The 25,854-nt window shown below is 43.1% G+C and overlaps 1 protein-coding gene across 4 annotated transcripts in view; it reads right to left on the reverse strand.

The window, feature by feature from the left end:
- The window catches only part of LOC111873464 (autism susceptibility gene 2 protein), a 241,050-nt gene that overhangs the window by 94,443 nt on the left and 120,753 nt on the right, over positions 1–25,854 (reverse strand). For all 4 annotated transcript variants that reach the window (XM_033755097.1, XM_023868206.2, XM_023868205.2 and 1 more), the window contains exon 5: positions 18,353–18,379. In XM_033755097.1, the coding sequence (XP_033610988.1) occupies positions 18,353–18,379 (27 nt within the window). The remainder of the gene's footprint in view (positions 1–18,352; positions 18,380–25,854) is intronic.

Genomic DNA, 25,854 nt, shown 5'->3' on the forward strand with positions numbered 1-25,854 from the left:
CCCAACAGCTTTAACCCCGAGGAAGGTGCTCCCGATACCCACTAGATAGCACGCTAGACGGGCCCCGGAAACAGTTTCGAGCCCCGGCCGCTTTACCCCCGAGGAAAGTGCTCCCGATACCCACTGGATAGGAGGCTGGACGGGCCTCGGCCGCTTTACCCCCGAGGAAAGAGCCCACGGTACCCATTGGATAGGAGGCTGGGTAGGCCCCCGAGCCAGTCTCAACAACGTAGAGAAAATGCTTAGCCCTACCAGGACTCGAGCTCCGTGTTATTTTTGTTACTCCTACGTGGATCGAATGATAAGTAATCAGTGTTCAAGCTACCCCTGCTTTATTAAGACTTATCTCATGTTCCTTAGAATCATGTGTTTTATAATTTTGTAAAACATTTTTATTTCCGGTCATATGGTGTGAAGCACCAGAGTCTATTACCCAAGTATCATCCTTAATTTTAACATGATAGGCAGATACCACATACATGGATTTTTACTGGTCTTATTTTTCCATTTATTTTCATTATACTTTTGATCGGATCCTTCTTTATTTTCATCAGTACTATTAACTGATTTAGAAGACTGATTGCCCTTAAATTTTTGGTTGTGTTGACTGCTGTGATTATTATTGTTTGCCTTACCCTTATCTTTAAACCAACAGTTTCTGTTTATATGGCCTAGCTTACCACGAATTTGACATTTTCGTGGTTTACGTTTAAACTTATCTCTGGACAGAAAGGCTGAATCTGAATTTGCATTTTTACCAAATTCAGTATCTTGCATAATTTAGATTTAATGAGCTCACTAGTCAAAGTCACGTTGGTATTTTCAAGTGTCATACGCATGGGGTAATACTTTTTAGTTAAACCCTTTAACATTAAAGCGGCTAATAGCTCATCTTCTATTTTTTTTTTTTTGCCCATTGAGACTAATCTAAGATTTATTGACATGAAGGCATTAACATATTCCTGCATACTTTTACAGTCCTCAATTTTCAAAGAGCACAAATCAGTTAAAATACTTATCCAACTATTAACACCCTGATCTTTGAATGTTCTTTCCAACATGTCCCAGGCTTCCTTTGCTGTAGTTGTCTGGACAACGTAAGATTTAACTTGGGGCTCCAATGTCAGACAAATGATGGCTCTGGCTTTCTCGTCCTTTTGTTTCTTGAGGTATTGCGGGAGTTGTATCTTCTGCAGCATATCCACTGACTGCTGCCCACACAGTTTCAATCACTAGAACATTTTGAATATCTAAGCACCATTCTCTATAATTTTCCCGTCTGTTGAGCTTACCAATACTCGCGAAGAGCTTTGAAGTGGCCATGATGAAACTTGTCTCTTTGTCTTGGTGGCGGTTTCAGTCCAAGGGATCACTTTTAAATAACACTTTCACTTTTTACTGTTCATACTTATCAATACTACGATCCCGGGCCCATAACCTGTTATTTTTGTTAATTATCATTCGATCCACGTAGAAGTAACAAAAATAACACTAGGAGCCTTCGGTCTTCTAGCCCGTAGCCAGTTGCTATACCGACTGCGCGTTTTAGGGCACGCTTCCTTTATGCTGGTACTCGCTACGTTGCTTATGACTTTACAGACTACCCTCTTAAAAATGCAGCATAGGACTCTGACCCCAAGCCTTTGAAACACAATACAGATGCTATACAGAAAGCAGCACAATTTTATTTCACGGTTCTACACACTGACAAATGGGGCTAAGGCCCTGTCCCGGCATAAAAACTTAGTTCCGCCTCTGTTTTTTTTTTTTTGTTATTAAACATTCTACACATCGCCAAAGACAACGCATGCATTTAAACTGCCGGCCTGGGTGCTCAGACAACACACACATAATGCCAACACTTTTGCGTGTGATGTCTACACTCGCACGTGGCGTGTTTCGCGGATCAATGTCTGGGTCGATGGCAGACTGTCCTCTATTGTCACTGCGTGGGGTAAACTAACAGTAGTGACAGCCAAAAGATTTATGTTTCCACTCAAGCTTCGGTATGGGTTAAAGATACGAAACAGACTTACTCGCAACTAAAGCGTTAACAGACGCTCCTTACGCGGAAACTATTTTCTCTCTGATCCAAAGGCAATATTAATTTTTTTCCTTGGCACTACAGTCCCAGTGGGCCTAGGCCTGCCTCCATGAAGTTCTCCGTTCACTTCCGTTTTTCTAGATCTTACACATTCGGTAGACTCCTTGGGCGGGTGATCAGCTCGTCGCAAGGCCTCTACCTGTACATAAACACAGAAAAACGCACACAAACATCCATGCCTTGAGTGGGATTCGAACCCACGATCCCGGTTTCCAAGCGAGCGAAGACAGTACATGCCTTAGACCGCTCGGCTACCGTGACCGGCGGCAATATTAAATAGTAGGGTAATAATGTAAGGTTCTATATATGCCTAAGCACTATGTCGTCAGGGGTGTATTGATGGAGTGGAAATAAAGCGCTACATATTCTTAGCCTCGGCAGTATCTGAAGTATGATTAGCATCACATACCGGCCGCTTTGAGCTTCATAACTTGTAGTGAAATGGACGGGGCATGTAACACGAATGGGGGAGAAGAGAAATGCATGTAGAATATTTGTGGGAAAGCCAGAAGGAAGGAGACCACTGGGAAGGCCAAGATGTAGGTGGGTAGACAATATTAAAATGGATCTTAGAGAGATATGATGGGATGGTAAGGATTGTAATAATATGGCTCAGGATAGGGATCAGTGGGGGGCTCTTGTGAACACGGTAATAAACCTCCGGGTTCCGTAAAATGCTGGGGAGTTACTGAGTAGCTGCACATTTGGCACCTTCTCAAGAAGGGCTCAGCTCCATGAGTGAGTGACTGGCTACTTTCACCCCGTATCAAATATACATGATCTGGATGGGCCCCAGAACCGGTCTGAACCCTGTTTCAAACAGACAGAATCCTTCTCTTTTCAGGGTTTTCATTTTCGATCGTCAGGAGGTACCTAGTAACGTTACTGACTGAGGAACCCTGGCACATCCGAAAAGGTATATCCACATGTAATCCTATACAGAAGTGCCTGTTTATAACATTGCAGTTCTCGCACGCCTCTAGTAAAACTGTTAAGGCTTTGTGGCACCCAGATAGAGCCCGGTCCATGTTCGCAATCGTTAAGACCTGAAACCCGCCTAATACAATCCTATGGGGGGAACTGCTGGAAAGCACGTGACCAGAAGCTGAAACTCCTGCAACTGCTGAACTCCTAGAGTTCAGCTTCGGCGGTAGAAAACGGGAGACAGCGCAAAAAGTACACTCAGCAACAAAACCAGTGCGACTCATTGCGATCCAGACTAGTGCATGTGAACGTTAGGGGACAGTCGTTTTACGTTAACTTACAAGTTGAAGCTCTAAAAATAAGTTCTGAAAAGAGTTTAAGACGGCCACTTCCCGGACAGCGTGGCAAGAAATCAGTTAATAATTATGCAACTCAATGACCTGTTTCTCTACGGAAGTCAATTTCCATTTAACTCGCATCAGTAAAGCTCCGTGTAGAAACGACAAATATTACAGAGGATGATAAACCAGTTACCTCTTGAAGGGTACCATCTTCTGAGATGTGACGCCGTATACTCGTACTCTGATAGATTACAGACGTTACGATGGAATCCACTGTCTGGATCTTCACGGTCGAAGAGTACATCTAACAAGAAAACAAGCTGCTTGCTGCCAGCCTAAAGATGGAGGCAGTACGTTAGAAACGTCGGCAAACGTCCACCAGACGACACGGCGTCACATTTCAAACGATACTACTCCTCCCGTTCACAGCCGCGAAATTCTCAAAATCCCATACTGCCTCTTATGTCATAACCAGGGCCCAGATTTTGATGACCTGAAAATATTTTAAAAAATGACCGAAAAAAATCCTGAAAAATGACCTAAAATGTGACCCAAAAATGTAATATGCAGGGCCTGGATTTTGATGACATGAAAATATTAAAAAAATGACCTATAAAATGACCGAAAAAACCCAGAAAAATGACCTAAAGGAGAAAAGGAAGAACACTTCGCTTCCATGTTATTCATATTTATGTTCCTTAAATGTCCAAAAATTTACCAAACAAATACCCCCCAAATGAAAAATTGACCTTAAACCTAAAAATGTAAAAAAATGATAAAAAATTACCTATAAAATTTACATTTCTGTAAGCAGCTCATATCCGAGATTCATATATTTAAGAGCATCGCATAGGATACAAGGGGAAAAAGATGACATGTCATCAAAATCCGGGCCCTGGTAATAACCAAATGCACAGAGAAAGAAAGAGAAAAAAGTATATAATTTTAACTGGAAAAATTAATCGTTTGTTGGGCTGTGAAGGAAAATGCACCAAATTAATCTGGGAGGCCGGAAAATTTCACAACATAGACATGATATTACAAGACTCAAACAATGAACACGGAATGGTGTCAAAATCTCCCGTCTCAACTATGATACTGTCCCATTATCTGAAAGTTGTCAGGGCATTATTATCCAATTTCTGTCATTCCTGCACAACTCCTCGTTCAATGAACTCATTTTTGAGAAAACACACGTGAAAAAAAAATCTTTTCTCGGTATGCTTAATGAATTTCCAATAAAACGAATGTATGTCAAAAGTCGTGGGTACGTTGTCCCACCTTGATCAACCTGCTGCTTACCCCTCCCAGACTCAGTCACGTATTTTAACCGTGCTGTCCGATGCGCCGTTGCGTAAAGCCTACTTTACTTACAGCATTATCCATTTTAATGAGGTTAATAACAACATATTTTAAGTCAGTCGAGCAGAGTTCTTCTGGAGAACCCAACAATCGCTCGGCTAATCGTTTGTAGAACCCGAAGGTTTATTACCGTGCCCACAAGAGCCCATCAAATGCTCACTGTCTGTGTACAAAGCATCCACGTTAAAAAAAAACAGTTTGAAAGTGAAATGAACGCATGGACAAGGAGAGAACGCTCGCGAGGAGCGGAGACAATTCAGCTGAAATGAAACAGGTTTCGTTTGGGTGCAGGTGTCCTTGAACATGCAACAGCACTAAGAAGAAAGATCCTGATATGTATTTCTGTTCTCACTGCCGCGTACTTTCAACTGTATTTTACGTTAGGGCCGATAGGCCCTGCATCTACTTCATATGTATTTGTTTGGGTCTGTACCGCCAGTCCGTAAGAGATCATGATACGAGGCGTCGCTTCCACAAGCCGCCCGACGCCGGGAGGAGAAAGCTCTCAGGAGCACAGATTCATACTGGGTTTCTTTAGCCCATTTCCTACCTTCCTCTCGCAAGATGGCTCACCCATCCCGTATTTTTCACACACGGTTCGCATTCCAAGTTCCTCCCTTCACTTTACTAACCGCTCTTCGCCAAACCCACACAAAAAGGTCATTCGTAGTCTTTCTACATTCACAACTCCGAAAAGTGGCGGCCCGATACGGTTAGTCGCCGAACTCTGCGAGGTTTCATAAAGATAAAAATACGTCGCAAAACCTTCGGTATATCAGAAACTTGTCATGTATCAGGTAGAGGAAGACTTCCAAAGAGACTACTGCAACCCATTCGGCCGGTCCAGCGGGTGAGACACGTGCATTAGATCGTGAAAAGTCTCTGCCTATTTGACAGGTAAAACAAGAGGTCCCTCTTTGCAAGCGTGCATGTCTCGTTGGCCTTGATGTACATTCACTTCTGTACACGATTTCTTCGGGCAAATCTTGCTTTTTAAGGATTCTGAACAGGCTACACGGCACTATATCTCAGATGACAGTAGTCTTCATCAACATTTTTGTTCACAGCATACACAAAGTTTTTCTTCACGCCTAGTTTTATTTGCAACGAGGAGTTAAATTCCTACAGAGGATAAACTATGAGGTAATTTAACAATGACGTTCCAGGGACGAACTCTTCTCCCGCTGGCCAATGTGTAACATCACAATGGTATACACATTCATATACATAAAAACGGGAGATAATAAGGACTGTGAGTATGGTCTAGGGTCAAGAATTTTATTTTCTCCACGACGTCCGGGCCAGTTCTTGGGCCCACCCAATGGCTACCGGGGGCTCTCTCACTGGGGAAAAAGCGGCCGGGGAGTGAAGCTGACTACTCACCTCCAACAAGTGATGAGGACACGGTGGATTCATACATCCACTGCCCCATACGCCTCCATGGCCTAGTGCTTAATTAGTTAAGCACAATAACAATTTTGTCACTTTGCCCGTGCATATGGTCAGCGTTCAGCGTACCAGATTTAGTATAAAGCAGATTACTTCATACACGTTACAGTAGAAAATGCGTGACAACGTGTTAGCAGAATCAAGAGTGATAACATTCACGCTTTATTCAATGCTTCCCGGGTCCCTGTCTCTTAATATACATATGCCCAGGATAGTAAAACAACCAATAAGACAGTACGCGGCTTCTCTATGCTACCAGAACGAAGAGAAGCGATGACAGAAATGACTAATGCTGCTTCTGTTGCGCGTAGAAATGAACAAGTACCTGTAACAATTAATTATTCTGCCACCCGTTAACAAAGTTGTCGTGAGACGAACACTAATTTCAAGGTAGGGCACATATACGTGTATATAAATGCCATCGACAAAGAAGTTAAAGCAAAGTTTTCCTTATGCTTAACTAATCAAGCACTACGCTATGAAGGCGTATGGTGGAGTGGATGTATAGATCCACATTTTCTTGACCTCGGCACTAGCTGGTGGTGAGTGGTCAGCTTCGCGCCCCGGCCGCTTTACTCCTGGGGAAGGAGACCACGGTACCCATTGGATAGGAAGCTGGGTGGGCCCCAGAGCCGGTCTGAACGGCTTGGAGAAAATTCTTGACCCTACCGGGACTAGAACTCCAACCCCTCGGCCGTCCAGCCAGTAGCCAGTCACTATACTGACTGCGTTATGCCAGCCAAAAGAATTTAAGTGACTGGATGAAATTCCAAACCTGTATGCTCTTGTCCTTCGCAATCACTGAAACATGTGACCCAAAACGACCACAGTTGGTGACACGTGGCGCCGCTCAAGCTAAAATATTTACATTACAGGGTGCCTATCAAGTTCTCCTGTCGCCTGAAATTTCGGTGTAGGGAACGGACAAGATCAAATACCCATGAAACCTGATACAAGAAAATAAAAGTGGGGAAACCACGGATTAAACTGTACATAAATCTGTGGCCTTTCGTTCACCGCACGCGGTAGCGCAGTTGGTTGAGGCACTATACTACAATCCGGAAGGTCGCGGGATCAAATCCCGATGAGGTCACTGTATCTTTCAATTGACCTAATCATTCCAGCCGCATTGTTGCCCTGGGATCGACTCAGCCTCTAACAGAAATGAGTAGCAGGAATATTCTTGGAATATTCTCGGGGGTTAAGGGCGGGCGGTGCGTAAGGCTGACAACCTTGCCGCCATCTATGAGCCGTTTGTCTAGAAAATGTGGGAACCTCAACATCTCACAACCCTATGGGCCTCCACGGCCGGTTGTAAGGATACCTTTACTTTACTTTTTACATAGGCAGTGTTTTCTATTCCAAATTGTGATCTCTGGTTCTGTAGTTAAGTCATTCAAAATCTCGACACATCTATCTGCTAGGCTATGGTTTACAGTAATACTGTAATACAGCAAGTTCTGTAATAACTGTGCACTTCGAAGGCTCATTCTTAAGCTGAAGGAATACTGCATGAGCCGGGATAACGAAGCCGGTACAGCCACTGGCTACGGGCTGGACGACCAAGGGGTCGGAGTTTCGATTCCCGATAGAGGCAAGATTTTTGTCCTCTCCACGTCGTCCAGACCATTTCTGGGGCTCTTTCCCCGGAGCGTAAAGCTGACCATACACCTTCAACTAGTGCGGATGTCAAGAATACGTGGATCTGCACATCCACTCCCTCATACGTCGTTCACGGCGTAGTGCTTAATTAGTTAAGTTTAGGGACAACTTTGTCTTTACTTTACGGGTATTGAATATATTTCCGTGTCCTTCCGTGCCATCCGAGGCCTGATATAATCGATGTGCAGAAAGAGGGTGGAAACATACACATTAACAATTGAAACGAACGTTACAGCTCACACAATAAACGAATAAAACATTTACCTTATCATCCGAAACTTCGACGGACTTCTACCAGCTTACAAATTGTGACGTCAGAGATTATGCTACACGTCACAGATACCGCTGTGGGAACCCCAAGTAAATAAATTATCACAGAATGTGTCTAGAAGGGCTGAAGAAGAAGAAAAAAATCCTGTCACTGCAGTCTGTGTCAGAAATGAGACTGCAATCCCAGATCTAATGAAAACGAAGGACTCGAAAATGTTATGCAGCGGCATTCGGTGATATTAGTCCAATTCATACTATTGGTTACACGGTCTTCCTTTCCGAGGTAAGTTTGAAATTCAAAACAAAATCATGCGTCAGTTTGTAATGAACGATATTTTGTGGAACTGGCAGTCAAGGCTGCTTATCACTTTGTAAGAAGTGAAATACATTGCTACATTTATCTCTATAAAGGTTTACCACACTGAACAAGGGCACAGTTAAATTATTTAGCCAGTAACAGTACACTGTATGTAAATTTTCTTTCACACAGCGAATTGTTTTCGACATAATGTATACATCACTGAGTGGACTTCATTAATATAATATATTCATGAAGTCCACATATAAATTATGTATTCAGAACGCACCTACCTACGACGCCAAACATTGTCATGTCTAGTTACTGACACCGCACTTTTTCCTGTATGATTTCTGTCAGGGACAACTGTCAAGCAGGACCACTGTGTTCAACTTCGCGTTTGTATGATTAACGTACACATACCTGCAAAAAGGTAATGAGGACGTGACGTTAACTAAAATGAAGATAAAAAAATGGCGGCAAGGATTTTTATTTATGATGACAAAAAATAGGGTCTACAACACTTAAATGTAGTTAAAATCTTGTTCCGTGCAATCAGGAAGAGTCGGTGAGTGATAAGACGGCTGACAATTTTAATCTTAAAGGTTAAAGGCTGATTTTCTTCTAAAAATATATAAAAATTCAGTCCGTACTTCACAGGAAACATTATTATGTCTACCTTACAAAGATCAGCCGGTTAAAGCTGACTGGTACAACAATTGCTGTTTATTCAGAACCATACAAAACACATATGTGGTACATTCTGAGGGCAGAACATAAATGCTTCAGGACGAGTATGTTACAGCAGGAGCCACATGTGGAGCCACTGGACTTTATAGGGTTAATGCACTGAAATTAATGTACCAATAATGGCAACTGAAGTAGACGCCAGCCAACATCTTGGTAATACAGCCAGAAGATTCAACGCCTCCAACACCAGAGCTTGTCCTACCTGCCACTTCCCAACAGCTTTCACCAGCACAATTTTGTATTATTTCTTGTTTCATCAGAGCTACACGCCGAACCTATCATTTAATCCACTGTCCCACCAAAATGAGAAGCTCCTCCATTATGTAACGCTATTCACTTCACGCCTCCTCCACCCCCCTCCCCCTCCAGGTCAACGTGTTTCTCTTCGCTTTACAATTTTCGATTGTAGGTGTACGGCCCGTGCATGCTGTCAGATACAGCCTCAGGTTCGCAATGTTGCTCTGCTTCTTTAATTTTAATTTTGAAACACAAAAAGAGGTCTCACACATATAATTTGTTGGTACATTCACGTCTCCCGCTAGCTACGCTCCCACAAGCCCCGTTGCAACAGTTATTATTAGATACTGCTAATGATCGAGAACGCCCGAGATAGCTCTGCCGGTACAGCGACGGGCTACGGGGTTCGATTACCGTCAGGAGCAAGAAATGTTTCTCTACTCCATAGCGTCCAGACCGACTCTGGGGACCACGGAACCTCCTGTCCAATGGATATTGAGCACTCTTTCCCCGAGGATAAAGCTGACCACCCATATCTAGCGCCAAGGTCAAGAATCGCGGAGCTAGACATTCACTCCTCCACATGTCTTCGCTTGTCAAGTAAATTGCTACACCCTCGCCAGCACAGTCATGCTTGGTTCCGAGTCTAGCAGGATTCACGACCATATTTTACAGACAGTAAAATACTGCGACTTCACACAATTATATTAAGAACACAATTTCACAAAATCAACATAAAACAAAGCCCCCAACAAATTTCTAGAAGAGTAAGAAAAGTCAACGTCCTTCACACATAATTTAGTCATAACAAAAGGAACCATTCACATCAACAATGCAGATGATTTGCGACTGTCTGTAGAGAAGCCCTGTTTCTATCACGATCAACCACACAGGTTATGTAGCCTCATACGGGAGAATGAGTACAAGCAATTAATCGGGATGACTATAAAAAGGCGTCTTTGTGGGTAACTGGCCTAGATGTACCGGTAAATTTATCACTAGGCTTAAGTACCGGGCCATGAAGAGGTATAGGGGAGTGGAGACACAGCTCCGCTACTGGGTGTACTACGGAGAATACGAAGAGCTCCAGTCATTACGGCCTGTCTCCGGGCCCTGAAGAGATACAATCTCGGATAAGCTATTACAATTCGTTTCCGTCTTCACGCAGTAACCGAAGCCACGGAGTGGCGAAGAAAGTAGCGACTAGAAAACCTTAACGTGGCTACATTCCTGCAGTTTCCAGTTGAAGGGAACAAAACGACAGCAAGCCTAACGTTCAATTATTCCTCTGCTCAGCCATAAAAGTTGGCTCCTGGCCATGTAGGCCTACAAACGAAGTAAAAAGCAAGGAAATAATCTGGGCACGCGTCATCTTGGTGGAGTGGGGAGGGTTGTTCATCTCCCCCCCCCCTTCTTTTTTCAATTCAACTGCCTCGCACGTTCGGCGTAACGTCGAGGGAAACAAAACGAGAGCACAGCACTATCATCAGGAGTCCAGAAGCAGCGCAAAGGGACTAGACGAGTGTTGTTGAACAAAAGCAGAAGAACATTAGGAGCGCTAAGCTGACGGGTAAAGAAAGGGGAGTAGAGGGTGAGGAATAAGGCATCATCACCTTTTGAATATCAAGCAAGGCAAATCTGGGAGGAAAGCCTTGGGGTGCATTTGATTTAATGTGATATACCAACCATGCGGATTGGGGGAAGGGGAGTTACCATGGAAACCACAACATGGAGGGGATGTAAAAATATATAAGCTTCTGGAAAGAACTCACGACGCCTACCTTGTGCAGGCTGGATGATTCTCAGATTACCGTACTGAGAGCTGTTATTTCGACTGCGGTTATGGGCATAGAACGGAGCGCTATACGGGTTCGGGGGACGCTGCTGTAACCCGCTGAAAAATACTAATCAGGCATTCGAGGAAACCCATGAAACACCTCCAGAAAACCAATAAGACAGTCTAGATTCCAACAGGGTCCCCCCCCCCCAGATTTATTAAGCCCGCTCGGTATACTGGCTGGGGCCCGTTCAACAAAAGCATGGGCTTGTAAGATACAAGTGAATTTACTCGTAACTTGCACAAGGAAAGACGTTTCGTGTTCCCCCAGCATTTCTTATAAAAGTGTACTTCATTGCACAACCTACAAGCGACGTTTCATCTTTTACATGTGTTAGGAATGTACTTGTATCACGAAGAGGCCCATCTTCTGGGACTTAACGCCGTGTAGTCCGTTGAAAGCGATGAAAGTCAAGAAACCAACCTGAAGTATACCGTAAGCAGAGTTCTGCTTACTGCCCGGTTCATTCTGCTTTCTCCCTTGGCTCACTTTTCAACCCTGAAGATGAGGCGACACGTTCTTCCTACTTTTCGGTTAGTTTTCAACGGAATGCACGGCGTTACAGCCTAAGACTGGCTGGCATATTCTCCTTCCATACTAGAAACTGTGAGCATACATACTAGACACTGCAATTCATAAAGGTACTTGAAGCTTACCAAAATTACACACCGTAACTTTCAGTACAGCGTTCTACTCTTCACTGCATAATTCTACCCCGGTACTTATACTTGGGGGTTTGCGCAAAGCCTTCTGCATGATTATCTCTATAAGCGTATCCGACACGTCAATATCAAACGTGTCAGGAAGGTTGAGACCAATTTTTGGCCTCTCACTGAGAGTTCTGCTACTTTCCTCCGGTGGGCCCCAGCTTTCATGCATTACTGTCTATTTATGTGTGCAAAGAAATTAATTATATCATCACAAACTGCCCATAAATACTTTCTCTTCAATATTGGCCGCGCCATAGCTCAAGCGGTTAGTCGCTGGCTTCTCACCGCGACGGCCCGGGTTCGATCAAGTGGCGATGGGACAGATTTTTTCCGAGTACTTCGGTTTCCCCTGCCAATCTTCATTCCACCAATTGCTCCACAATCACCCTCACCTATCATCTGGGGCTGGTACAATAGGCCAGAAGTGGCCGCAGTACAAGGGACTTAGTCCCACCTCACTAGCATTAAAAATTTCAAAGATGTTAGTTTACAGGTTATGTTGCATTCATTTAAATTTCCTTAAGTTGCAATTACATCTGCTATGTGTCACTTAAAAGATATACCGAAGCAGACATCCAGGTAATGCATATACAATGTACTCACCGCTGTCGTTTTCCTGAACTAGGCCAAAACACATTTCCTACGCATGCCCAGTCTCTGGTGGAATAGAACAATTTGATTTCATCTCTTTTCGTTAGCTGATTCATTACGCAAACCAAACCGCACACATTAGCCAATGTTTATACAATTTATTTGCCAAAAATCAGTTCTTGTTTCAAAGGGATCTTACCCTCCTCGTACCATTAACTTGCAGTTTCATGATGTCACTTGTACTTCCTGCAGGAATAGAGAAGCGTTTGATTTACGAGTATCACTGTGGAACAAATTTTACAAGACAATATTTTCACAAGTAAATCTACTTTCAGCTCATAACGTACGGACTAATGTTCGGGCACAGCGCTCGGAGTTGGTTAAAGAATATTCCTACGTTTTTCTCGTATTTATTTGTTTATGTGATATTAACTGTGAATCACATAACTTCAAATAGAGGAACAGTTATGTACGATGGACATGGCAGATCGAGGAAAGAACCGGAAATGCGAACGTTACAAACTATTCCCATATTGAAGAAAGCAGTCTTCTGGGATTTGGCACCGTGTATATGTGGTGTTAACCGACGTTTCGGAGGAACGTATCGCCTCCATCTTCAGGGTAGAAGAAAAAATATAAGAAATCTGCAAGCGAAGAGACCGTGAGAACCGGTAAAAGCAGTCTGCTTTCTTCATAGTCACCGCCGTGAAAGCCTCAAATCTTACATATTCCCATACTGCCTTCGAAGTTCATTGTCCAGAACAGTCGAAATTCGAACCCAGGAATCAGGAATGCTAACTACTCCATGAACTTCTGTCATGCCATATTCACTTTGCCACAACGAAGCTAAAACGAGCGCGCACAGCCAACTACAAAGAATAAGAAACAATGCTTCTAAGCTCATAATTTATTACACATCGTCCTGTACGTACCGGTTTCTTGCTCTAGGGGAAGGACGGAGGTTTAAAATACTGGAAAACGCACTGTATCACATGCCTTTTGGAGGGTGGGTTCCAATTTCATGAAAAGTGTACGTTACAAGTTGTCTAATTTCGCTGAATATGCACGCTATGAACTTCGGGGAAAGTTTTGGAAAGACAGTGAATAAGCGATGCCGCTACCTACAGCTAACAATTATCGAAAAAGGTCCAGGCTGCAATACCGACTGAAGCAGAGTACCTCCCGCTGCTATTTACTGTTACCAACGTGTGACTCCGTAAGTACACACTATTATGACTCATGCACGATAAATATAACTACAGAATGGCAAGCCTTATTCTTCATATACATTGCGATTATGGACTATCCTCACGCTTTTTGAAGTTTTGATTTGAATAACCTACTAAGCTACCAATTACTACAATAGAAATTATAGGACTTAGTAAACAACATTCACAGTTTTATAGACTCTGAAGACAGAGAACCACTGGCAACTCTACACACATCAGAATGACAATCAGGTTCGTTTCACATACTGTCTAACACCCGAACACCAACTGATTCAAATGAGACACGAATTCTGACTATTTGAATTGAATTAGATATTGAGGCCCTGGCGGGGTACAGATGGACTGACATCCCCTCCTCTTAAATCTTGCGGAGTTGAGGCTGGAGACCCGGCAGGCCAATCCGCAAGTCCACCTCTTCTACTGTATCTACCAGACAAATTTTCGTTAAAAAATCTGCCACATTACGGTGAAAACGGATATACGTACGGTCGTCTTCAAAGAAGAATGAATGTGTCTCCTAGGTCTTGTTAAAGCTGCGGTATCACTCAAACTTCCTTCGTCGCCATTTCTTGCTTCTCCGACTGCAGCGAACCTAGTGGACGAGCATGTATATTCAAGCGGACTACATTCGTATCACAAACTTCGAGTGTTGCTCATTATGTCCTAAAACGTTTATATTTGTGTAGGCAGCTTGCATGTGAAATAAATTTCACCGAGTCTAAAGATAATTTGTACTCCTCTATACAGTTTTTTTATTCCTAGTAGGGTGGGACTAAGTCCCTTGTACTGCGGTCATTTCTGGCCTACTGTACCAGCCCCAGATGATAGGTGAGGGTGACTGTGGAGCAATTAGTGGAATGAAGATTGGCAGGGGAAACCGAAGTACTCAGAGAAAACCTGCTCCAGCGCCACTTTGTCCACCACAAATCCCACTTGACCAGACCCGGGATCGAACCAGGGCCGCCGCGGTGGGAAGCCAGCGACTAACCGCTTGAGCTATGGCGGTGCCCCTCCTTTATACAGTTACTTGTGGCTTTTCAACGACTTTCAAGATAAATACTGCATAAAAACGGTCATGTTTTAACTTGTATTTAAAAAAAATCAATTTAGAAAAGGTTACGGCATTTTGACACTAAATTCGCCGACAAGCGGCGGTCGCTCGGTCGGTATAGTTCGCCTTCGGACTAAACCACGGAGTTTATTTGTTTCCAGGGAATTTTGACAAAATAAAATTTGAGCGTGCGGACTGTCGGTAGACATTTCCAGTGCGCATCATCATCTTTGTAGGTGTCCTCAACTCAATGCCTTGTTTCTGCTTAAATTTCAAACCACGAAAGTTCGTGTCAGGCGAACTCGCATGAATTTTTACGCACATCTGTGAAACTACCAGATGCATTTGAAACGTGGATAGATCTTTCATGAAGTCAAGTAAAATTATGACCATGATAATGTGGCATATTTGCTGAAGGCAAGAGCTGTGAAGCCAGTAGCAAAGACAGCGACAGTGACCAGACTGCCGTTGTAGCGGAAGCTACTAGAAATTGGGCATAATCTGCTGTACTGAGCCTGGACTGACAGAGGCCCTGTATATATTTTATTTACATTTATTATCATGTTTAACATGTAAAATGTAAATATCCGCTCCATTGTGACAAATGACTTACTACTGCAGACAATTACTCTGAGAAAAGACAGACCCGTCCTCTCGTCAGAGAGGGCGCCCCACAATAACAAGACAAAAACTGTTCAACTGTAATAAATATCTGGTCATAAGCCCCAGACTGGGCTCAACACCAAGACTGACTTGGCTGACTTGCCGTCAGTCGCAATATGAGTTTGAGTGAGAGTCAGTTGAGATGGTTGGTTTGCTGATGAGTTAGGGACTGCTGGGGTTCAGTCATTATGAGTTGTGAGAAGCTGGTAGCTGACGCTGGAGACAGTTGGGGAACCTACACGAAGGCGAACGACCACCGTTGGAAGCCGTTACCAGACGACTGGTGAAGACACAGCAGGCTGAGAAGACTTAATGTGTGCTTTATTTAACCGTATAAAGTGTGTAAATTAGTGGAACCGTTATAATTACTAGTTGTGAAGTATCGATAAAGAGAATCCAATAAATCCGATTACCAATCCAAACCCCGTCTACAGTCACACTCCATACACGTGACAACATTCACTCATCCAGTCAAGTACAATGAGAAATTGATATTCATGTGATCGTCATCCCTTCCACGCCCCGACGAGCTGTGTTACCCTATCACTCCTCTTTCTGTTCAGCCAATGCGCATGTTTTATTAGTTGCTTTTTATTACAAGGAACGACTTTTTACGTCCCCGTTCCGATGCTTTGACACAATGTCGTGACAGTCTCTCCAAGGGACGTTTTATGTACATGCGAACGCTCATGAGCTAAACAGGCCGAGAAATAACATAAAAACTACTTTAAGAAGTACAGGCCCTTGGTGTGTAAAGAATATCGTTTAAACGGCACGATGAAGTATTTAATATTGTTGTCTGCCTCATTTTCTTATTTCCGATGCTCCCTCCGCGCTTCGGTTTCGATCAGACTGTATATTTATATCGCGAATAAATTTATTTTTGACATCCGTATGACCTGATACCCAACGTACACCCGAGTTGGCATATGCTGGTCCTTGCACCCGTCTATAAAAGTCGCTCTCCTAACTGTGCAAGAACCCTGAGGGTACCGAATGGATTTTCCGCTATAAAACTTTCGTTATTAAGCAAGCACTGCATAATGTGCTTGAAAAGAACGCATATGGCCCATGCCAGTGTGTCTGCACACGTGTCACGCCGTATCCCTCGATGGTTTTTGAGTAAATCTATTTCGAACTTTCTTTTTTCTTTTCACTGAAGACCGTTCCGAGCTCGAAATTTTTCATTTTAAACGATTTGTTAATTCCGAAGTAGCGACCGCCAGAATTCGTGAGATGGCAATACGACCGTACCTACCAAAATGCGGTAATCACAATAACCAATATTAACCCCAGTAGAGACGCGTACAAACACCACTACGCGACTGTGTGAATGCGCAGTTTACATGTCGTTCAACCGACAGCATTAGAAGTCAGTACCGTCTACGTACGATTTGAAACGTCTTCAGAAGGAATGATGAATTGAGGCTTTTCATACATAAAATACCGTTACACAAAATTATTTTAAGTTCTACAACCAGAATTTAGGAGACTGTTCGAGAGATAATTGGGAGAAGAAAATACAAATGAACAGCTCTTTGCTTCATCATCCCCGAAGAATTATGTTTTGTCACTTTTAAAGAAAATTTATTCAGGTATGCATTCGATTACTTACATGTAACATTTGTATTTAAAGCTGTCCCTGTGCTTAACTAATTAAGCGCTATGCCATTAAGGCGTATGGTGGGGTGGATTTACCGTATTTAAGCATGTATAGGCCGCGTGCGTGTATAGGCCGCAGCACAATTTTCAGACAGAAATTATAGAAAAAATAATTTTCTTGGAATATTATTTCAGGAGTAGAACACCCTGTATTACTAATTATGCATATATTTTTTTTTAAATGAAGTGTGATTTCGAATATTTTGAAAATTTTCCTCTTGAATTTTTTGGCAAAAAATGTGCGGCCTATACATGCGTAAATACGGTATACATACACATCTCCTTGATCTCGGCATTAGCTGGAGGTCAGTGGTCAGCTTCACCCCCGGCCGCTTTATCCCCGGGGAAAAGCCCCCCCGGTACCCATCGGATAGGCGGTTGGGTGGACCCCAGAGCCGGTCTGGACGATATGGAGAAGTGAAAATTCTTGACTCTACCGGGTCTCGAACTCCGGTCCGTAGCAAGTCGCTATACCGACTGCGCTATCCCGGCTCCTATTAACATCTGTATATACTGCTTTTAAATACAATGAATCAAAAGCAAGTATTCCGAATTTATTGGCTCTTTGCAGGAACCGGGACAGCGCAGTCGGTACAGCGACTAGCTACAGGCTGAACTGTCGAACGGTCGGAATTCTAACCCCGGTAGGGGAGAGATTTCTCTCCCCTCCACGATATCCAGACTGGTATGCCCCCATGGACCATTCCATTCATGCACAATTTCAGTCGGAGTAAAACGTTTATACAATTCTATATAGTAAAGATTAAGAAAGTGTATTTTGAAGTTACGTTGGGAGTCAGTAAAACAGAGGACAGTGATAAACGTTAATACATTCGTTATGAGCGGCTCGTTCACCAACTCTTACACACACAGTCCCATCAATGACAGCAATAACACGTACCACTGTCTTCATATGCCGCGCCGTTAACAGCTGTGACAACTATACCCTCACAAAACCAGTTCCGTAATCATTTTCCATAAACGGTAGGACTCCTTGGACGAGTGATCGGCCAGTCACAAGGCCACTACCTGAACACAGGACAACACAGACACAGAATAAACGCATACACACACCAAACATCCATGCCTTGAGTGGGATTCGAACCCACGATCCCAGCGTCCGAGCAAGCGAAGACAGTTCATGCCTTAGACCGCTCGGCTACTGCAACCATTCCCACCAACCCCGCAAAACATTCAGGTTTAACACTTACCTTATCGTCTTCACCTTCGCTATCACACTGAAAAGAAACAAAGAAAACATTATTACTCACTTTGCTTTGAGCAAACGCGGCACACAAATTTAAAGATGCTGAAGAGATCATGATTTTACAGGAGAAATCCACAATCCAGGACAGTACTCTTTAACTGGTGTGCGGCCACATTTTGACATCCAATACAACAGGCCTCCTAGTTAAATGTGTAATGATAGTGAAACCTTGTTCGTCCTTAGTTTTTTTTTAATTTGCTTATTGGGGGTGGAGTCCAACTGGGTCCGCTCGGCACGGCGGCCAATGATTGGCCTATTGTAGCCTGCCGCGAGTCATTAAGATGACGGAGAATTTGGTGGAATGAAGATTGGCAGGGAAAACCGAAGTACTAGGAGAAAACCCGCCCCAGCGCCACTTTGTCCACCATAAATCCAACTTGACCAGACCCGGGCCGCCGCGGTGGGAAACCAGCGACTAACCGTTTGAGCTATGGCACGGCCATTTCGTCCTTAGTTTGCCGTGTCATCATTGGTTTATGCTGCTGTTTCCTTACTTAACTGTTAATACCGCTGATCACAGTGGCCGCGTGGTCTAAAGGAATGAACTGTTTATGGTCGCACCATAGCTCAAGCGGTTAGTCGCTGGCTTCCCACCGCGGAGGCCCGGGTTCAAACCTGGTTCTGGTTTTGTTTTTTTGTGGGGCGCCCTCTCTGACGAGAGGACGGGTCTTTCTTTTTTATATACTGCTGGTCCTTGTCAGCGCAGTCTTTCCCGCGTCCGAGTACCTTGGGACTCGCGACCATATTTTACTGTCTCAGATTTGAGACATCCCTTTTCCTCGCCTCCTACGACTCGCAGGGTTAAGAAGGAGGCATTCGACCCCGCCTCCCGCCTCAGCGGCTGGGACAGGGAACGCCTCCTTGAAGAGTTCCCTATTTCGTATCTGCGGTAACTGTCTACCTAAGCACGAGTTACCACGGAAACACCTCCAGTTCCACAATAACCAATACGCCTAGTCGAGTGTTGCCATGGAAGTGCATGTACAATAATCTCATGGTAACCCGTTGCAATGGGAACGTGCTCTGTTAATACTCAATGCCTAGGAAATCAACTTCCAATCTGACTCCACTATTCCGGCTTTCAAGCGTCATGTCACAGTACTATACCAGGCAAACTGTACAGACTTTGACACTTGAGCAATAAAACCGGTATTAGAATAAATACGTAATCTCTCTTTCTTATTGCCAATTTTGGAACTGCACAGTGAACCAGCTCTACCTCGGAAACCGTTCGGAATAGGACACATGTACACATACACTTCTTTCTTGCGTAAAATGGCCGATACTATGACCTCCCAGAATACTGACCTTTCTTCCTGGGACACCTGTATATCATCCTGATATTCAGTTCGAAGATAAATAAAGTCTGCAGTAAACAGAACGTCATTAGATGGCCTACGTGATGACTCGCAACGCTGCAACCGAGATCCGACCAGAGCTCATTGCAGTCCTTGACTCAACACGGCTCCGAACAATTACTCACTGATTCCTTGAACACTTAACCGACTGGAGAGGCTATTTAGCGTCGAATGAGAGTATAATGAAGACTAAGAAAGTTCTATGAGATTAAATAATTCCTCAGCTTGAAGCGAATGAGGGTAACAGGGAGTATGGTGGCAGTTCAGAGTATGTGAAACCTGACGTTATGCAAGAAATAAATGACAGAAGAATGCGTAAAAAGAAATTAAAGGTCACAGTAGGCTTCAAAAAATGTTAAACACACAGGGCCAAGCGCGTCAACATGCGGACTTCACTTCTGTATCCATTGCGAGGGTGTAAGTGTTTGAGTCTGAATTTACCTTCTATAAATTAACTCATTAATCGCCCACAATGTTAACTGTAACGGTTATAAATTTCTTTACGTCTTCTCACCTGCAGCTGCTTCCTCTTAGCCAGTCAAGACTCGAACCCGGTACTTCCCGAATAAATTCCGTAATGCTCCTGCTGAACCAACCTGCTAGTTTGCCGCTTAAAATGACAGAAGAACGTATTCATAAGACCCAAACTGCACTTAGAAAACCCAGGTTACACTGCTGCAATCTGTCAATGTCTTGCCATGCCCCTTTCTGGTTATACTCACTCGCTACTCATCGCAACTTCAAACTAGTTTTCCACTTTATTTCCCAACAATCCCATTATCCAGAATCGTTTTTTTTATTTTATTTTCTTGCTCCTCTCTGTTCTTTTGTTTCCTCATTCTGTTTCCTGTTTTCTTATTTTCAGTTTCACCACTTTCTCCTAAATCGGGACCACTGCGTATCGGATTTGATATCATTTCTCGTTTTTACTATCCTAATGTGTTTCTCTCCTATCTTCCACTTCCATCACGTGTCCATCCGCAGACATTTAATTACCTTCGTACGAGTAGTGTCGAACCCTCATGCTAGATCGTATCAATCGCTTATTGCACAAACTACTCAACACATTCTCATCAAATGTGGGACGGGGACCGCGATATCATTTACAGCGCTTACTTCATATTGACCGAAAGCGTCTAAAAACACTATGTAACATCTGAGGTTTTCACGGCGGTGACTATGAAGAAAGCAGTCCTCTGGGATTTGGCACCGTGTAGACGTGGTGTTAACCGCTGTTCCGGAAAAACGTATCGCCTTAATCTTCAGGGTAGAAGGAAAAATAAGAAAATCTGCAAGCGAAGAGACAGTGAGAACAGGTGCTGGCAGTCTGCGGATTTTCTTATTTTTCCTTCTACCCCAAAGATGAATGCGATACGTTCCTCCGAAACGTCGGTTAACACATCTACGCGGTGCCATATCCCATAAGACTGCTTTCTTCATCGTCTAAAAACACCTCCACACTTTATACAAGATCAAGAGGAAGCACAGGCATATGCAAGTTCACAGTAAAAATAACTGACGCATAACAAACGCATCTCAAGAGGATTTACAGTATTAAACAAAAATAAAATAAAAATATGCAATAAGCGGTGCTGTTATCCAGACATGTTTTCGCAAAAATCAATAAACGTAAACTTCATCAAAAATAACTGTCTATTCCGTCACTAAACAATTGAAATACATTTCGTTCAGACAACACAATTATAACAATGGTTGGTGGTTGAGTGATTTGACTGTCAGACACAACATAAACACTGTCAGAGCACTTATAAATTTTAGTGATAGATCTCACTTCGACACTAGCGCCATACTCTCCGTCCTTTCGCCATGTACATTCCGTGATCTTCTCGTTAACACGCTGCTACACATTGCTCTGAAAGACGCGAAGTGCATACAAACGGGCGGAAGCTTCAAAATAAACAATTCCCATCTCCAGCAACAGTAAAGTAAGTAAGTAAAGTAAAGCTATCCCTGTAACAGGCCGTGGAGGCCCATAGGGTTGTGAGATGTTGAGGCTCCCAACATTATCTACACAATCGGCTCAAAGACGGCGGTAAGGTTGTCAGTCTCACGCGCCGGCCGCGCTTTAGCCCCCAGGAAAATTAATTAATTCCTGGTACTCATTTCTGTTAGAGGCTGAGTGAATCCCAGGGCCATAGTGCGGCTGGAAGGAATAGATCAACCGAAAAAAAAAAATCCAATGACCTCATCGGGACTTGAACCCGCGACCTTCCGGCATGTAGCATAGTGCATCAACCAACTACGCTACCGCGTGCTCCGTTCTCCAGCAACAGTTCCAAAAGATAACCCCTCCGTTGACTCAAGTCAGGATTTCACGGAATACGCACGCTACCAACAACGGAAATTTGTTTTCGGTCGCAACTGAAACATAGGCGCCTCTTACTGTCACCTGGCGGTCCTATTCGTAAACTGTAATCTTAACTCAACACAGAACACGGAAGAACTGCAAGCAACTGGCTTATATGCGCAGATATATATATATATAAACACTGTAGCGTGTAGACCCGTTACTGGGTAACGACCTCGAAACAAACAACGAAACATCCGCTGCTAGGCAACCGATTCTTAATATGCAAGTATACCCATCCGTAACTGCCTTCACAATCAAACACGTTCCCATAGAAACGACTGGAGTACAATTAAAGGTGTCTTTTAAGAGATCCATACCAATGGGCAATAAGTGGGACAAGTTCCGAGTTTGCTTCAGTTGTGGGATATTCGCCGGACAGTAACGACATGAACACAGAAACTTAAGAATCTCCATTGTTAAGATCCTTTACCGGGAAACGACTAGTGACAGACTGAGAAGGCTTGGAGTGTGCTGTAGTGATATGTAAAGTGTGGTGATTAGCGATGCCGCTGTAATTGCTTGTAGTAACGAGTCATGTGTCAAAGTGGTCAGTAAATCCAAAATCCCGTCGTTAGTAACGCTCATAAACGTCACAATATATAGAGTCTTCGGTAGCTTCCACGAAATCAAGCAAAACAAGTTAAGAATGTAAGCAGAGCTTGCTCCCTTTTAATTGTCTGGAGAACCGACTCGCTGAAAAAATGAGTACAAAGACACTGCACAAATTTTCTCACGCACGCTTCATGGAACACAACCCTTAACTAGCCTAAAATAAACATTTAAGAATAAATACATATTCTATGTGTATACAATTTTTAATCCATGATAATAAAANTCATGGAACACACCCTTCAACTAGCCTAAAATAAACATTTATAGAAAATTATTTTCTGATCCCAGGTCTGGGGTCCCTTGTTCCAATCCCGCTCTGTTCAGATCACTTGCATCTACTGCCTATACAGGTGATTAGATTTTAATCGAAATCGGTCAAGCCGCTTCAAGAAACCTGACATTTCGTGTTTGTGCCGCTAGATGGCGTAGTTATTTTCCTGAACATGAGACCTACGCAGCCGCTTTAAGGAGATGGTTTCAACACGTTACTGAAGTTTCATTAAAATCTTTATGGCCGTTTTCGAGAAAATACTGGACACTGATCTACAGTGCATAAACTCTTTTCGTGCTTAATATGGCTAAAATCCGTCACATGTCCAAACTCTAGCGAGGTTCACATACATGCAGGCATACATACATTTTTCTTTATACACAAATGTATACAGACACACGTAAATACATAGATAGGCACGACATTCCATATACCACTTTTCGTATTCAAGATTGCTGAAAATGTGTAAACCCGTTAAAACTTCTAGCTTTTATTTTCACGGTCACAATATTTTCTCGTAATTACAAAATTTACAAAATTCATTGCTGAACGAACAAAACAAGTTCGAATACGTTGGCACAATGTAACAAGTATAGGGTGTTGTAGGATGATGTTGCCCATTGTGTAGTTTAATCATCGGAAACTGTAATAATTAACCAAAAATTGTGTTCGGCATAAAATATGCTTCACAGTTATGTTTGTGATGGGTGCAATAATGCAAGTGGGTCATCACATAACGTGCTCGCATCGGCAAATGTTATTATGGATGGGGGTGGGATGTCGTTCAGGGGTTCTCAAGTTGTCATGTATACACACAGATTTTAAGAGGCGCTCGGCTTGATGCCATGGCTACTAAAAATAGTATTTCTAGCTGCAGCGTCATATAGGTTGTCCGGATGAAAGGTATCCAAAATAAAAAATTTATATCTCGGAAACTAATTGTCATACATGTATCCGGTTTATGTCATCAGAGAGGAAAACTCTGAAAGTTTTTTTTTCTTTCATATACGGCTTACGCGCATACGCCGCCACATTTTTGCCAGTATGTTAGGAATCATCTGGACAGAGAGATGGCTGGGATATGAACTGTCAGAGGTGGACCAATCGCTTGGCCTCCTAGGTCGCCAGATTTAACAGCAGTGAATTTTTTTTTGCGGGGTATTGTCTACCAAATTAAGATCAACTACCTACAACACATGAAAGCCCGCATAAGGGACGCTGTGGCTACTGTAACACCAAACATGCTTCAAGCCTGGTTATTTGTCGTACCACCAAGGGAGCCCACATTTAAATTTACTGAGAAAGTTATATACGCAGAAAAAACTTTGATAGTTTCCCTTTGTAATGGTGTAACCCATTAATGTGCATAACAAATTCTTTCTGAGATATAATGATTTATTTTGGATACCTTTCATCCGGACACCCTGTATATCTATGTTTGACAATCATAACTGCTTCCACGACGAGTAACGGACACGGCAGAACAGATGGAAAGGAGCGACGATTAATGCTACCCGGATATATAAGGTACTTTGCTGCCAATGAATGTCATGTGTGAGGCCTAAATAGGGAACAACTGTTGAGAACAATGGACTTATACAGTCGTTCTACATACTGACGTCGAAAGTTACACGTCAGACGTCCTGCAGAGCATGGATTGTGTGTCCAGGCAAGGTACTGAACAGAATAAAGATGCCAAACATTAGAACTCTCTCTGGAGTGACTTAACTCTCCCTTATATACTGATGCAGGGCCTACATGCTGTTTACGGGAACTTTAATATTCTTTGTACACGTTTTCGCTAGCTACAATAGAAGCGGCTGTGGGATTTTGACATCATCTCTGACAGCGTCCAATTGTTTAACAACTCGCTGGCGCCGTTTCGTTAAAGTTATTATCACATAAAACGTAGCATTTCGGTTGTGTTTATTATTGTCAACGCCCCCCCATTCCCCCCGTCTCTTTTTCAGGATGACTGCCTCCGGGATTGCTAGCTTCCTTGGAGAAGAGCCAAGTTTTCCTATATGAAACTTCTCTAACATCATAAAATAGCTCCTGCTACATTCCTCAATGGGTAGGTAGGTAAAAAATAAAAGACCACACTTCAAGACGTTTTATCGACAAAAAAGAGAGAACAACCAAAGTAAATGGTAATCAATACTCCATTTCGTGAGCTGTCGTGTCTTTTATCCATTCATCACCAAATGGTGGTAAAAAAAAAAGCGGAGAAGAGGGGGTTTGAGAAAAGGTCTCCTTCTGCATTGCTGCCATCTATGTATTACACTGGCAAACAATTTGTTCCGGCCATGACACAAAAGAACACGGCTACCGCAGTAAAAACAACCTATTACTTTCTAGCTATTGATCACAAGCACTCGCCCCTATCCCACCCCTCCAACAATCCCCTAACTCTAACCATTATTCCCCGCGGAAAAACAACAAAGGGAAGTCTAGATTGGGGTGAGAGAAGAATAGATGAAGTAGTAAAGGAAGAAGCAGAGAACTGCAGACTAAAAGACGGTCAAATAGGAAGAGTAAATAGTCATCATGGATATAAGACAAAGCGTTGGAGTAGTGGAAGCACGTACAACTACAAAAATATATACAGCAGACACTGTTCTTGACTAATGGTTACGCCCCATCCTAGTTTATACGCCGTTGCTACGAAAAATAAAGAGCCCCAACACTGAACGGTAATTAATAAAATGGATATCGCTTACATGACGACATCTGATTTCCCTATCTTGATCACATTAACTCGCACATTATCTAACTCCTCCCCTTTCACATAAAACTCACATCAATCAGACAGCAAAAAAGAGACACCCTACAGC

The sequence above is a fragment of the Cryptotermes secundus genome, unplaced genomic scaffold (assembly GCF_002891405.2).
Source record: "Cryptotermes secundus unplaced genomic scaffold, Csec_1.0 scaffold333, whole genome shotgun sequence".
NCBI classification, from domain to species: Eukaryota; Metazoa; Arthropoda; class Insecta; order Blattodea; family Kalotermitidae; genus Cryptotermes; species Cryptotermes secundus.